The sequence below is a fragment of the Protopterus annectens genome, chromosome 6.part1, assembly GCF_019279795.1.
Source record: "Protopterus annectens isolate FY-2018-M chromosome 6.part1, PAN1.0, whole genome shotgun sequence".
NCBI lineage: Eukaryota > Metazoa > Chordata > Ceratodontiformes > Protopteridae > Protopterus > Protopterus annectens.
The window spans coordinates 451,874,737-451,891,130 of record NC_056738.1 but is presented as its reverse complement, the minus strand read 5'-3'; the positions used below and the strand labels follow the sequence as shown (position 1 = coordinate 451,891,130).

General features: G+C 36.5%; 1 protein-coding gene across 1 annotated transcript in view; it reads right to left on the bottom strand.

The window, feature by feature from the left end:
* Window positions 1-16,394, bottom strand: part of ASIC4 (acid sensing ion channel subunit family member 4) — a 406,766-nt gene that overhangs the window by 281,901 nt on the left and 108,471 nt on the right. Inside the window, exon 3 of the mRNA XM_044075400.1 lies at window positions 10,116-10,243. Coding sequence (XP_043931335.1) covers window positions 10,116-10,243 — 128 coding nt within the window. The remainder of the gene's footprint in view (window positions 1-10,115; window positions 10,244-16,394) is intronic.

The following is a 16,394-nucleotide window of genomic DNA, read 5'->3' as shown; positions in this document are numbered from 1 at the left end:
ATTCACCCACCTATGAAAGTAAGTGTTTAACTCAGCAATATGATCACATACACTTTCATCTGCCTTCTGAACTGTTGATCCCAAGTATTTAAACTCATCCACCTTTGCCACCTCTACCCCCTGCATCCTCACCATTCCTCTATCCTCCCTATCATTCACACATATATATTCTGTCTTAGTCCAAGAGACAGATGAAAGTGAATGTGATCATATTGTTGAGTTAAGCACTTACTTTCACAGGTGGGTGAATGGCTGTCATGTTCAGAGTAATGGTGAGTGTGGAAGAGAGGGGAAGAAGAGAGTACAAGCAGGATGGCGTGGGTGTTGAATAGTGTCAGGAATGATTTGTGATAGACTAGTACCAGTAAGAGTGAAAGGGAAGGTCTACAAGAGGGTAGTGAGATCAGCTATCTTATATGGGTTGGAGACAGTGACATTGACAAAAAGGCAGGAGTCAGAGCTGGATGTGGCAGAGTTAAAGATGTTAAGAGTTGCACTGGGTGTGACGAGGGTGGACAGGATTAGGAATACGTATATTAGAAGGTCAGCCCAGGTTGGAAGGTTTGGAGACAAAGCCAGAGAGGCAAGATTACATTGGTTTGGACATGTGCTGAGGAGGGATGCAGAGTATATTGGGACAAAGATGCTAAGGATGAAGCTGCCAAGTAACAGGAAAAGAGGAAGGCCTAAGATAAGGTTTATGGATGTGGTGAGAGAGGACATGCAGGTGTTTGGTGTGACAGAGCAAGATGCAGAGGACAGGAAGAAATGGAAACAGATGATCTGCTGTGGCGACCCCTAACGGGAACAGCCGAAAGAAGAAGAAGAAGGCACGTTCATCTGCCTTGTGTCTATGCTCATGAAACTTTTTCCTGTAAGCTTCAGGTGTTAATTTAAAACAGTCTATCAAACATTGTTTTACTTTTTCATAATTTAAACAGTCAGTATCAGACATTTTAGAAACAGCAATTACAGCTTTACCATGGTGTAAGGGATCAGGAGCCATACCCAGAGCTCTTGGTCAACATCATACTGTTTACATACCCTTTCAAATATATGAATAAAACCATCAAAATCAGTATCATTTTTTAATTGTGGAAGATATGTAATGATATTTTTTGCTTCTGGGGTTCAGTCACTCCCCTCCCCATTACCTCCATGACTCTGTTGAAGAGTCAGTATCTCCTTTTCATGTTGACACTGCTTTTCCTTTTCTTCAGCCTCCAAACACTGCAGTTTCTCTTTGGTCTGCAAACGTTTGTCCTCTAGTTCATGCCGACGCTGCTTCTCCTTCTCCTCAGCCTCCAAGCATCGCAGTTCATACTGACTCTGCTTCTCCCTTTCTTCAGCCTCCAGTTCAAGTCTCTTTAACTCCAGACAGATTTTTAAATCATCTGAGGAAAAGATGAACTGTCCTGTTTCCTAAGGCTCCACATCCCCATCATCAGACTGGTTATCTCACTGGTTGCTAGACCATGCTGCAGCTGCAATTAAGACTGAAATCATATCACCTTTTTTCAGGTTAGCATGCACCAGTCCTCTGGCTTCACACACCTTGGCCAACTGGTTCTTTGTCAACTTGCTATAGTCTACTGCTGACGTCTTTGCCTGCTTTTCCTGACTAAACTAACAAAAATAAATAAAACTGTTGTGAAACTGAAACACAGAATGTTTACCTTGTGGCTGTTGAGAGTACACACACCTTCAGTGACAAGTGCTTACAAGCTATTGAAGTTCAATTAATATCCCACTTCTCTGATGCCGATAAAATGTGATAACATGTCCTCTTTATCCCGGGCCGGAGATCAAGAAGCCCTAATACTCACCACTGACACTAGTGAAAGGAGGTCACTAAACATAGGAATGATGGATTTACACAGTATTTCAAATGCATCTCTTTCTGCATCCAACACAGTTTCCCCTAAGAACACAAAGCGAATGTGCTCCACTGGGACTGGACTCTCTGTCTCTCCAGATCCCAAACAAGACTGTGTCCCAGTTCCAAGTATCTGGCACAAACACTTGAATATCTGATTTTTCACATGAACACACACATACACACCCGGGAAAGGCTGATACAGCTTCACCAGCTGTGTCCTCTCTCTCTCCATACCACAGGGTAGATTGCTGCCTCCAGCCAAATAGCGTAAGGCTCTTACAAAGGGGTAACCAATGTGTCAAATTAATACTTATAAAAATGGTGGAGTGTGACTGAAGCAGTAAGGCTTTTCAGAGTGGCCACAGTGACACTGAAATAAGCACAAGTACTGTCAAAATATTAAAAATATTCAGTAAAAGACCAGCCACAATAAAAAGATATAAAAATATTTAATAGTGGGTAATAAAATAGAAAGCAGGAAATACGTAATATTTAGTTACAATAAACATCAGAGTTTTCAGCCACAGGAAATATAAAATAACCCAGTTGGATAGAATCTCACATGCAGAGAAAGAAATCATACTATACTAATCTCTTCTTGCTTTTCCTAACTAAAGACAAACTGTCCCTATTTAGCTCACTTAATATTGCAAGGCAAGATGTACTGCTGAGATGCTCATTTCCAAAAGGTAAGATGAGATATTCCACACACTAAACTGAGCAACTAACTACTACTGAACAACTATTACTGAACTGTGATAACTGACATAGATCTTTTAGGTATCAGATTCCAAAGAAAAACAAAACCAAAAAACAGACTGCTGCTGCCAGAGTACTGCCCTTCAGCTTGTTATAGAATTCCATCACATCTAGTCACCTGACCTGACTCTGGCACAGTTCACATTCAGAACTCTGTTAAGATTCTGTTGCAACATTTTTTAACATAATCAACTTTTACAAATACTTTTTTAATACAAGTATCTGTACAAATTAATGTGACAGCCAAATGACATAAAATTGTTTATAAAACTTCAGCCAGCCATACTAGCATATGCCACACATGCACTGTCTCACTTCTTCTGGTACAACTGGCAATTCCTCACAATGTCACACCTGCCACTTCATGGCAGCATATAAAGCTGTTGAGAAGCATGGATAAAAAAAAAAATAAATAGCTGCCTTATTTTACACTTGCTAAACACAGCTTTTCTGTTTAGTGTAAAAAAGTAAATAAAAAAATAATAGCAAAAAAAAAAAAGTTAACTACCAAAGGGAACTGCAGCAGCAAGAGTTACAAAGACTTGCCGTTTTACTTTCCCCTAATTAAGCATGACTTAAAAAGCTATGTATAGAGGTGGAAAAAAAGTAAACAAAATGTAATGCAGTTACATGTGTGTGTGCAAGGAGGAGAGAGAGAAAACATTGGTGAAAGGGAGAGCGCATACATCTTAACTTCTTAAGGGAGAGTGCATACCTCCTAATTTTCTAAAGGAGAGTGCATACCTCCTAACATCCCAAAGAAGAGTGCATACCTCCTAACTTCCTTGCTCAATAATTCAACACTCAGGGCAAGAAGCTTTCTGTGAATACACTTTACCTAAATAATAAAAAGTATGAAACTACAATGTCTGCCTTTAATGACTGACTACAATCCTCAGTTGATTACCAGAATATATAGAGTATGAGCAAGGATCTGATTTAAAATCAGGAACATTCTGAAAAATCAGGGGCTGTTAAGAAGGATGGGAATGAGGGTTGCAGTCCCCTGCACTGTCATGAATCCATTTTTCATTTATTTGATAACAAACAGGCAATTCAGATGTATTCAGTCAAGAAAGTTGTTGTAATTGCTGGGCACCTTGTTGAGAAACTCTGTGTTTATGTACGCCTGTCTGTCATTCTGTCCCTATTCATATGTGTGTGAATGTGAGTTAAATACTATCATAAGTTATATTTTTGATGTAAAATATTTCTGCCAACAATTACATAATACTGCAGCAACACTGAAACATTGGGCAGTAGAACTATTTTATATAAAATATATATAAAAATGCTAATAAAAACAAATAAAAAACAATTTAACAGATAACCCATTATCTAAACACTTTAATGCCATCAAGTGTCAGAATTATAGGGGAAATAATGCATATTCCAGAGGGTATAGAGGCCCTCTGCCTGAGGCATCAGGCCTCACAGGACATCTGGGCAGTCCTTTATTTCTCTAGGAATGCCCTCCCTGACAGGCATTATTGCTTGCTAAATTGGCAGTTATTATTCTTTCAAATGCAATAAATGCCTGGCTAATTTTCATGGGAGTATGACAATACAAGATCAATGCAAAGGCACATTCTACCTTTTTCACACTCAAGATATCACAACTAAACCCCTTCCCCAAAGTGCAAAACCATCAGTCTTAGAGTTGTACAACTGGGTTGTAAGACCTAGATAAACCATCAGCATTCATATTATTGAACCAAGGTCTATGATTGACAGCTTATTGGGTAGACTGTCGTGATACTCTGTTGTTTATTCAGCCATTGCAATAAGGTATGGATGGTCTCCTGGTTAAGTGTCTACCTAAGAGGTAATATTTTAATGAGAAGATGGCCTTCTTTGCAAGCTTCACACTCCTTTTCTATGGCTGAAAGTATATTTTCAGCCTTGCTTAATTTTCAACATGTACTGTATAGCATACAGGGTGCTCTTCATCTTGAATATCCTGAGACAATACTGTTCCTCCAGAGCCACCTTTGATTCATCCATATAAAAATAAATTTCTAAATAAAATCAGGAGTCAATAACATGGGTACAGACCATTACAGTATTTTCAGGTCATTAAATGCTCTACCTACACTAATAGAGTATTGCAGCATAAAAGACATTTCCTTCGGTGAGATCTGTCAAAAGACAGCCAATAGCTGTAAGATTATGTACAATGTTTTTCCCGTAGTACCTGGATACCTTAGCCATTTATAAAATATGTCAAAGGGCAGGTAATAGTCACAAAATTAGGTACAATGTCTTCCTGCAGTACAACATAACAGGAGAGGGATCACGTCAGACCTGCTAGAGAATGTTGACCTGGGATTTATTACAGAAGCCTGGCTGGATGATATATTTGACCCTTACTTAGCCTCTGCTATTCTGCCTGGTTTTCTAATACTACAGTGTCCTAGGAGGGGTGAAAGTATGGGTGAACTGGCTGTTTGTGCTAGTTCTGAACTATGATAGGCACAGTTGCCAGTAGGCACGCTACCTCCTTTGAACATATCTTGGTTGCAGGAACAAAGTATAGGTTTCTTCTCATCTACTATTCATCTTTCTGTGTGAGGAAATTCCTTTAGGAGTTCACTGATTGTCTCCTTCACTCTGTAGTTGATCATGAGCACATATTAGTGCTGGGTGACTTTAACCTTTGGGTTGGAGGCTAGTCAGGGGCTTTTGACCAATAATTCAGCTGTATAATGAAAGTTTTTGTGTTTGCTCAGATAATTACATCTGCAACTCTTAGGCTGGGTCATACCTTTGACTTAGTATTCCTATTAGGTAAGAAGGCACAAGTACTAGTCATATTTGCCCATTTTCAACTAGAAGTTAAAAGCATTCCATGGACTAGCAGGGTGCTACAGGATGTGATATCCCTTCTCTAAAGAAACCAACAGTAGACCCCAATATACTTAATAATTTCTACTGTATCTCTAATCTTTCACTTTTAGGAATGGTGATTGAAAACATTGTATTTAAGCAACTTCAGACTTATAGTTAATGAAGTCATGGACCCATTTCAGTCTGGATGTTGCAATCACCACAGTAAAGAATCTGCCCTTGCTTATATAGAAAATAGTCTCCTGATGGCCAGAGAATGATGAAACTATTCAGTATTGGACCTCTTGAATTTCTCAATAGCATTTGACACTGTTGTCAATGGCATGTTGATTGAATGATTCAGGTTTTATTGAGGTTTGTCCTCTGGTCTTAGACTGGTTCACATCTTACCTGTTAGGCCATTTCTAAAGGATTTGCGCAGGCTTGAATACATCTTCATACAGTCTGGATTGTGAAATTCCACAAGGGTCAGTCTTGGGCTCATTATTATTCACAGTCTGTATGCTTCCATTGGAAGACTTTATTAGGGAAAGGGGCTAGCATACCAGAGTAATGTGTCTGATACTCAGATCTGCCCCCTCCTTCCCACACAGTGCAATGGCGCGTGGGTATTCCTTAGCCAGTCATCTTCAACCATTCACTCTTAGCATTCATATAAATGGTTGAAACTGAACGCCTCCAAATCCAAGGTGGTGCTACTTTGACGGATTCTAGTATCCCATTCCTGCATATTTGCATCTTCTATGATGGGAAAAAGTTTGACTTTGTTGGAAAGGTGCATAACCTAGATGTTGTTCTGCACTACAGATTGACAATGCAGGACCCACTGTTGTAAAATCATCATGTTGTCATTTAAGAAACATATCTAGGATAAAACACTTTTTGTCTCAAGCTGATCTCTCAATAGTATTTCATTCCTTAGTCTCATCAAGGCTGGATTATTGCAGTGTTATTTGTCTAGGACTACCCAACACTGAATTGTAACATTTACAGTTAGTGCTGAACTCTGCTGCTATGTTAGTTAGTAGTACTACTTGTTGTCAACATATTACTTCTTTTCTCATAATCTACGTTAGATGATGGTTTGATTTAGAATTATTTTTAAGGTTTTGGTGTTGGTGTACTTGTCTATACATGACTCAGGTCCCTCTTATCTGATTAATGGCACCATATATCCCAACTATGATTCCCACTCAAGGTTTGCTGGTGGTTCCACAGATGCATTTAGGGAACTCTGGTGTTCATTTTTTTGCATATCATGCATCCCATCTGTAGAACTTACTACTTCAGTGGCATTGGGAGTGTTCCTCATTGGCTAGCTTCCACACTTAAAATGTATCCTTCTGATATTGCATATGAAGTGATTGGATGATAAATGATGGCTGGTCTCTTTTGTTTTTTCCTATTCGTGTTAATTGTTTAATATATTTTTGGTTATTACTTATGTGATTTTGTCTTACTTTGTAATGAATGCTTTTCCAAGTTAAATATATTTATAACAAAACAGTGGAGTAGACATACAATAAATTATGTACAGTCCATATGTATAGTGCATTATTTCTCTTTCAGCAGTTGCTGGGCATGCCTTCTTCTAACTGTACGTTAATGCTAATACATTCAGGCACAATCCAATACCAGTAGATAACAAGTCTGCTCATTTCCCAAATTAGTGAGTACATCTGGGTCCAGCGTGTTCCGTTTCATAAAATTTGTTTACATTTGTGCAATAGTGTTATCATACAATTGGATCCTAGAAACTTCATATGTACTTTTCACCAAAACCCTGAGGTGATTTATTTCTTCTTTCCTCCACCACTGCTGTTTGTATGCTTGCTGCAGAAAAAAACTTCAACAGACTAGAGTGGGGATATTTAATCTGAGTCGTAGAGAAACTGGGACTAACTGAAGAAGAAGAAGACATTTGCAGTGGTAGTAGCTATTTTTGGCAGTGTAATAGTGCTCTTGTTATTCTAATTGAACTGAAAAAGTTAAATAAAATATGTATTTATTCCAGTGAAGATGTACTTGAGATGGAGTGTGCAGGACTATCTAAAATTTACATTTTAGTAGAAATGTAGCAAAGGTGTATAATATAAAAAAACTACATACAACTTACAGTTACGTTTCAGTAAAATATCAACAAAGGTATATCTGTTATCTATATGTGTGTGTGTGTGTGTGGTATGCATTAATATTATTGTCAGGACTGATTCTCTAATCTAATGCTTAAATGGGGATTCTGTTTAAAAAGGCTGTACTAACTGAATATTTACCATTGTTACCTTATCCCATATACACTTCTGGAAATTTATCAGTTAAATGACACCCTTCCTTCTAAGCTCAGAGTGGATACTTACACTTCAAGTTGTCAGTCAGTCAGCTGTAGTCTGTGTATTCTTCTATAAATGTTCTGTGGACTTTATAAAATTTTACAAGGACTGCAGCTGAGAAGAGAGGCTTCTTGCTTCAATTATCAGTTATTTCATGTTTATGGACTTCACTTATGAGTTATTTGCAGGTTTTAGGTAGATTGATTATAGTCATCTTCAGTACGTATGCTGTTAACTGACAAGCTAATAGTGTTTTGCTAATGCCATTTGTCTGATCATTCATTTTTTTGTGCAAGTGCACACTTTCATGTATATTTATTTTTTAAACTGTATTGTACAATTTCTTTAAATAAATAATTTCATTTTTAAATCTCAAAAGTATGTGGCTGAATGCTTACTAATGTACATAAGGATAATCAAACACAACTGTTAACTTATAACTATTGTCATCTGTCTTTAGAAGAGGGTAAGCGCTTAGCTTTTGTAGCTATATCTACTATATTCTAAAAGTATGGTTGGCTTATTTTAAGTGTGTGTAGTGATAGTGACATTAGTATATCAATTTGCTCTGGATAGTGGCCATGTGTATTACCATAAAAGCAGGAGAGGGTAGTGGCACTGAAAATGTGTTATTAAACTTGCAGAAAAATCATTTATGTATATGTGAATGTATTATGTTTAGCCACAGTCCTGTTACTGTTGTTAAGACAGCACTGTGAGGCATGCAGTTGAGAGAAAGAGAGGTGGACAAATCCCAAGGATGCCAGTGGTTATAACACCGTTCATAGCTGTATGGTATTGAACCTGTTTGGGGATGGTTGATGCTGATCATTGCTCAAAGCAGCATCATTATTTACTATACACTGTTATGATCAGTTAGTTCTTGATTACCATTGTTAATTGATGCCAGTAGTTTGGAGTAAAAGACCGTAACACCACAGTCACTGTATATTAATGCAGCTTAAGTTATTCTTTCTAACAGGTTCATTATAGTTACAGCAAAATTCTATTCCCTACGCAGAACATGAGCTTGCTGCTTTTGAAACATAACCATATGCCACCTGTTCCGCATTTTGTCTAAATACACCTGCCCAGCATAGAATCATGCTATCCATTATGATGTTTCGGAAAATAAATTGGCAGTGTAATTTAGTGCACATTAATAGGACTCATTTCAAATGAAGCAGCTTAGGGACTCAAGGACCAAAAGAGATTATTAATACAGGTTGTTAGTTTTGTATGACAAATAAAATTATGCATGCGGGGTAAAGCATAAAGCCATTGACTAAGCATTTTCTACCACAGTGACGATCCATTAAATAAGTCGCATTTCTATATACTGACATTTTGACACAATTTGGTTCCTACTAAATAGCTTTTGGCATGTTTATATTTCATTATAAATATTTTAATTTACTTCTGCCTAGATTAAAATGTTGCAAAATAAAAGAGTGAATGACAAAACTAGTGATGGACTACAAAGCAAATACATTAATCAAGTGTCAATCAGTATAACTGCAAGAAAAGATAGTTCACTTTCCCTAATCTATGTCTGAAGGAGACTTCTTCAGAAGACAAGACTGGACAGAAAATAAAGGTACAACTCCACCATTAATGCTGCTACAATTGAGCTGTCATTGTATTGTATGCTTGCCTTCAACTCTTACCATATATAAATGTCAGGTTACACAAGCTCATATTTCTTTTTGCCTTCAACAATCTTTTCACATATGTCAGAAAGAACTTTGATTTCAGTAGCATACAAATAATAATATTTGTATGTTTATTGTTACTAAATAAGGGCAAATATTTAAATGTATGTCCTCACATACCAAATAATTTGATTAAATTAATAAACATCCTTGGGCATTGTTATTTTCCTGTAACACCCACCCTGTTGGGTATTGCTGCTTGATTAAAACATACTTCATTTTGTAGTATTTAACATTATAGGATGGAAATCATAGCATATCCAGATGCAGCTTATAAGTGTTTACAAAGACAACCCTGAAATTCAAAAACCTGGAAGGTTCAAGACATGTCGGTAATTGAATGGTTACAACTGTAAACTGTATGTTAGGAGTTGGAGTCCACTGTAGTTACATGCAGAGCCCTACAAAGGCAAGCGTGGGCTTGCCTAAGGCTGCACTCAAGTCTGTTCTGTGAGCAGGCAGACAGACGTAAAAGCAATCACACATAGAAATGCACACAGAGACAGATACACACACAGACACACACATGTGCATGCACACACAAACTTAAACACATAAATAGGAATCTGAATGAAAAAGTTAACCAACCCTTTGTTCCTGACATGACACAAATGTCTGAAACCCTGGTGAAACCCCAAAACCCAGTTCATGGATGTATGGCGGTTCCTCTTGACTGTGGATTTGTACCCGTATTCCAGCTTCAAATGAAGTCTCATCTGCAAAACAGATACAAAATATAATCACATGATAACATTCCTTTGCATTTGGATGAAAACCATTCACTAAATGTATATTTTGTGCTAGTTTTCTTATTTTGTAGTCCACAAAAAAGAGGTTTTCTTATCTGTACACATTCTCTTTATTCACTTCCTAGTGTTTCCATTTTAGTGGTTATTAAGTGTTGATACAGATGCCTGCAGTACTTGTAAAAGAGACAAGAAAATGCAGTTTCACCATTTAATACTACCACTCATTTCAGCTGAAAGGAAAAAGGCTGCTGGGTTCATATAATTATAAATGCTTAAAAACTATTTTTCAGATTATTAAACCTAGACCAAATGGTAAAGAACAATAATGCATGATTTTTATAAATGCAATAATTTATATTGTACTGTAATTCCAGATAATAATTTAAATTGGGAATGATCATATATAATAATATAAACAGCTACCAAACGAAGAAAGCAATAAAAATAAACCGCCACTGCAACCTTGTTCCAAACAGTAAACACCTGAACGCAAGTTTATTAAAGTAAAATCAAGCGTTTTCGCCACAAGTCACTTGCAGCTTCATCAGAGAAAATACATTAAAACCTTGAAAACGCATGTCTTAAATAACTTTAAACAGGAAGTGACATAACACATTCCACGAATTTAAAATTTAAAATGTAAAATGAACCAGCGCACCATCTATAATTAAAAACAATCCTCACATCTATAACTAAGACAATACAATATACACGCTTAAAAAGCAAACCTAGAAGGTTATAAACATAAATATCCAAATGTAAATTATGGATAACAAACCTCCTAATATATGCTATTCTTTTACTTAAAGAGTTGTTTGCCTATGCAGAAATTTATATTTATTATTTGTAGGTGGTTTCTAAAAATATATATAACCACCCCAAACAGTACACTAAGCGTACCCCATAAACTATCACATACCAAAATTTAAAGGTATGAAAATGTGTAAAAAAATAATAAAAAAATGTATATTTATATACACACATACTAAAATAAATTAATACCTCTAAAATAAAAAAGACCAAATATCTATATATAATATAATATAATAATTTATCAAATCCTTTTTACCATCTACTATGAGAATAACGGGACCAAAATAAAATTAATAATAATAATGATTACACAAAGGGAATAAATATATTATCTCATGTAACTTCTTAATTTAAGAACAGCAGATATGTTACAATTTTCGTTAAGGCCTGGAAACCTGAAGGCATCTAACTTCAGTTGCCATTCTAATTCTCGATTTTCAAGTAAAAGGGAGTATTTAGAAACCACCTACAAATAATAAATATAAATTTCTGCATAGACAAACAACTCTTTAAGTAAAAGAATAGTATATATTAGGAGGTTTGTTATCCATAATTTACATTTGGATATTTATGTTTATAACCTTCTAGGTTTGCTTTTTAATGCGTGTATATTGTATTGTCTTAGTTATAGATGTGAGGATTGTTTTTAATTATAGATGGTGCGCTGGTTCATTTTACATTTTAAATTTTAAATTCGTGAAATGTGTTATGTCACTTCCTGTTTAAAGTTATTTAAGACATGCGTTTTTAAGGTTTCAATGTATTTTCTCTGATGAAGCTGCAAGTGACTTGTGGCGAAAACGCTTGATTTTACTTTAATAAACTTGCGTTCAGGTGTTTACTGTTTGGAACAAGGTTGCAGTGGCGGTTTATATATATAATAATATAACACACTGAGAAATTAATCTTGGTTCAGTAAAAACACACTGGTGTTTTATTCCTCTGTCCCATACAACATTCAACAGTCTTAACTTTGATCTTTTTAAAAATACTGTTTTTCTTTCTTATGTGCTGTACATGTTCACATTAAAAATAGCAAAACTCTTAACTGCTGATAAAGTTACCATGTATATTTTTAAAGAAGTGTTAACCATTCTAAGGGTGTTTTACATAATCTGAATGCTAGTGAAAATATTTGTCCCAAGGGGTAATGAATGGCTGTCCTGTGTACCTTCAAGCAGTGATTGCTTGAAAATCACTTGCACATGTGTTAAGGTTGTTGTTGTTTCTTTTGGCTTTTCCCGGTTAGGGGTCGTCACAGCGGAATTCCGGTCAACTAATGATTGGTAGTTGATTTTTACGTGCCGAGTTACCAGCCCTGATGCACAACCTTCAACGAAGGTACGCCCATTCACACATGTCTCCACGCAGAAGACGCTCTAGCTGAGAATCGAACCAGACAGCGTCTTACTGTGAGGCAACAATGCTACCGCAGCACCACCACTGTGGGTCTAGGGATTATTTGATAGTGCTGTGCACATCAGTTTTGGGATGTTTCTCCTTTCCCCAAAGCTGGGAGTTGGCATAAATAATGTCAGGAGTCTGTACCTTCGGAATGAATGACACTAAAGTGTCCAGATGATCTGTAATTATTGGGCACTTTCTCAGCAATCAGTATATGACCTTCCATAGGGGACATGGGACTGAATCGATATTTTCAGTCTACAGTGGAAGCATTCAATATTGAAAGATATGCAACTGAATTATTTTAGTCAGTGTTACCCATGTTTGTACTCTTCTACTGTTATGAACTCTAAACCACGTCATGACGTAAAATCTAAAAAAGTTCATATGACGCACTGTAAAAAAGTAAAATAATAAACACTGTTACAACTGCTCAAGCTGCCAATGGAAACAAAACAAACTGCAAGGAAGACCTTCGGCAGACCACCATGGCACCATGATGTAACTGTTAAAACCACAAATTTATTGAGTAAAACTGGAAAATGCAGGAATAAAAATTTGTCCGATAAGCGCTTTTGGCTGATATAGCCTTTTTCAGATCATATGTGAATCCTGCTACAGATTCTATTTAAAACCCAGATGCTCAGTCACAAATGTGAGGTGGACCACATATGCAAATGCAGATTCATAGTCTTACTATTGATTGGAAACACAGTGGCCAACTGCAGTTTTAGAAATTAGTCAACAGCCAGTAGTGAAGCATTCAATGGTAACTTTCCTATTGGATAAGCTTCTTAGTTTTAACCAATTGTTTTGTTAGACATGTATCCCTATGGTGATAGGTTACTATAGGACTCATTGAGTCCAATCATCCTCTTGTGACTCATTGCCATGGCAACAGAAAGTGTGTGTGACAATTGGTATTAGCACTGTAAAAAAGTAAGGTGATCATTCATTGCCTATCTGTACAAATTTACCATTTAAGCACACTAGTGATCAAAATACATGGTCATTATCTTGGGTTGCTGCAAGGGGATGCCTTTTTTCATTCATGAATCAGAGATCTCAGAGATGGCTATATAAAGATTGGGGGTGTAGTAAATAGTTTTAGCATCCTCCAAAAATCATTTTGGTTTATTTAAACTGGACTTGCACATTTTCTTTGTCAGCAAGTGTTCCAGAGATGTGCTGCAGCTACTGCCACATTCTAAAGGAAGTGCACCAGGAACGCTATACCATGGCAGGTAAGGGGTTTCACAACTATTATATGGTGAGCCTTTCTTCTCCTAACACAAAGGCATCTGATCCTGATGAATAGCCCCTAATTTCACTTGAAGATGGCCAGCTCAGAAACATAACCTGTATGTTTTCCATAACACTGCAAGCATAACAGGGAAAACACTAGTATGTCCGCAGTATCACAAAAAAAAAAACCAATAAGTAATATGTGCAGACAGTGAACAGATATAGTGAACATCTATAAAATATGGAGACTTGAAGTTGAAGTTGCAGCTAAACTGCACACTGATTGCAGCTGCATGCAGGCATTGCCAGTTGTAACAGTTCAGAACAGAACAGAACAGAGGTCATGCGGACTGCTTGTCCTGTATGTCAGCAGTGTAGCTATAGGTATATGAGCTTTCCACATTAAATAACTGCAGTGAAACTGCTGATATACTGGAAAAGATTGTCTCTACATCAGGAAAGTCCACTGATTTAAATAAGCTAGGCCTTAGTTTTGTCAGTATACATAGGCATGCCCACCACTGTATACTGTCAGTGTTTACAAATATAGTGAGGGCCACTAACTTTATGAAATCCAAAGTAATCCTCCACAGTTCATCCTTTGCTTTTGCAGCAGGAGGAATCATAGAGCCCTTTTAGGGAATCAGGTATGACCGAAGTGCTCAAGGTAGCATGCCACTGCAAGCATACATTTTTTTAAAATCCAACCCCACCTTAGAGAAGTGGTTCCGTTTTGCTGAAATAGTTCTCTAAATCAGGCATTTAGGCAAATTGCAGTGATAAGTACAACTAGCTTGCCGTAAACAGCAAGTTGTTTACAACTGTTCACCAAAGTTTTACTGAATAATAAGTAGACATTTCCCCCCTTTACTGAGCCACGGCAACACTTTGTGGTCAAAGCATTTTCTAAATTCAACCCAGGATTAACCAGCTGAAGGCCATGCTTTAATTATCACTGTCACTTGTGATTTATTATGAAATCTAGGGCTTTAAAAACCTTTATTGGTAAATGTTTTTCTACAACCTATGTGTTGCAGAGAGATGATTCTAACTTTTTTGAATTTAGTTTACAGATGTGCTTTACATGAAAGCTTACACTGTCCCTAGTTGTTTGAATATACCTCAGTCAGTACCTATTTTTATTTTTATTACTTAATTATTTTTTATTGTTGCAGTGTTGCACTGTTTATTTGGTTTATAGAAAAAGATATATGTGGGATGACCAATGAAGAATATTATATTTATTATGATCTGGTGGCTGTAATTAGCACGGACTTTTCTGTCATAGTCCTTCCTGATTATAGCCATTTTAATAAAAACAAAACAGAACAAACAAAAAAATCATTGATATGGTCATTCACTGAAAGGCAAAGCAATCAAGTTTGAAGCTCATTAACTTTTCTCTCTCACTTTCTCTCCGTCTGTCTCTGTCACTGAAGGAGCTTGTTGTCCTGAACTACACTCTCGAGACTTTGCCCTTTGCTTCATAGGGGTTGCTGCATGTTGCATGCGTAAGGTTGGACATGTCTATATTTTGATCTTTTGCTTATCAGGTTCCTCATCTGAGGAACCTACTTTGCTGCGGACACAGGGATCTGCACCTCTGGCTGGCTGCCAAAGGCCATTCAATATTCAGTGTTGGTAATCCAAACTCGAAGCCTTGAATAGACATTATTATAGTTTTCTACTATTTGCAGATATGTAAAAAACTTACTTCCAAAATAATTATCTCATACCTTTTAAATGTTTCTAAACTTTTGACTGCTTTTATTTGTAATGATAGGTCATTCCACAGACAACCTGCTCTGCCATGGAAAACTCTAATCCTGAGATTAGTTCTAAAAGTTTGATATTTGACATAAAGACCAGAATTCCTTGTTCCAGCATGGTTTGATCACAACATAGTTCCTAAGCTACCAGTGATGTCATTAAAGTCTTATTTATATTCTAAACTGATATTTAAATCTGGACTCTCCTTTATAGTTATTTGGACCTAGCTGCTGCTATTTTGATGTTTTTACTGACTTGTTGATAAGCTGGATATCTGTGGCAGTCTCTGTTTTGCTTTATTTTGTTTGCTTGTCAATTTGATTTTATTCTCTTTAGTTTGTATTTATAAATGTACTTATTGTTTCTTAATTTTACTTGCACACAGTTCTGTTTATTTATTTATTTGATATTTGTTAACCAGATAAATGAAATAGCCCTAGGAGCCTACTCAGTCATGACCTGGGCCACAGAGACAGAGGCAAAAGTCAACAAAATGTACAGTCATTTGTACTCTAATCTATTGTGCTGTATTTCAGTCATTACTAACACAATAAGTTAAGTAGCATTAATACAATGGTAGAACTCACCTCAAATAATATTGGCATTTGGTAGTTAGAGATTGGGACTGTCATCAAACAATTTTACCACAAAACATAAATTTCCAGTCAAATTGTTTGACTAAATCATCCAAACTCCACTAATTGCTTGTCAGACACTGTTTTCAGCTTACAAAAAGTTAAGGATCCCTGTGGGGATTCCATTGTTTATTATCATTTTCTTTTTTGTAAAGAAATCCTTGCTGTTTCTGCATAACAGTGTTATGAGGTGCTGAATATACTGTGTTTGGTAGTTTTCACTAAAATGGTTTACCTCAGAAAGCAATTTT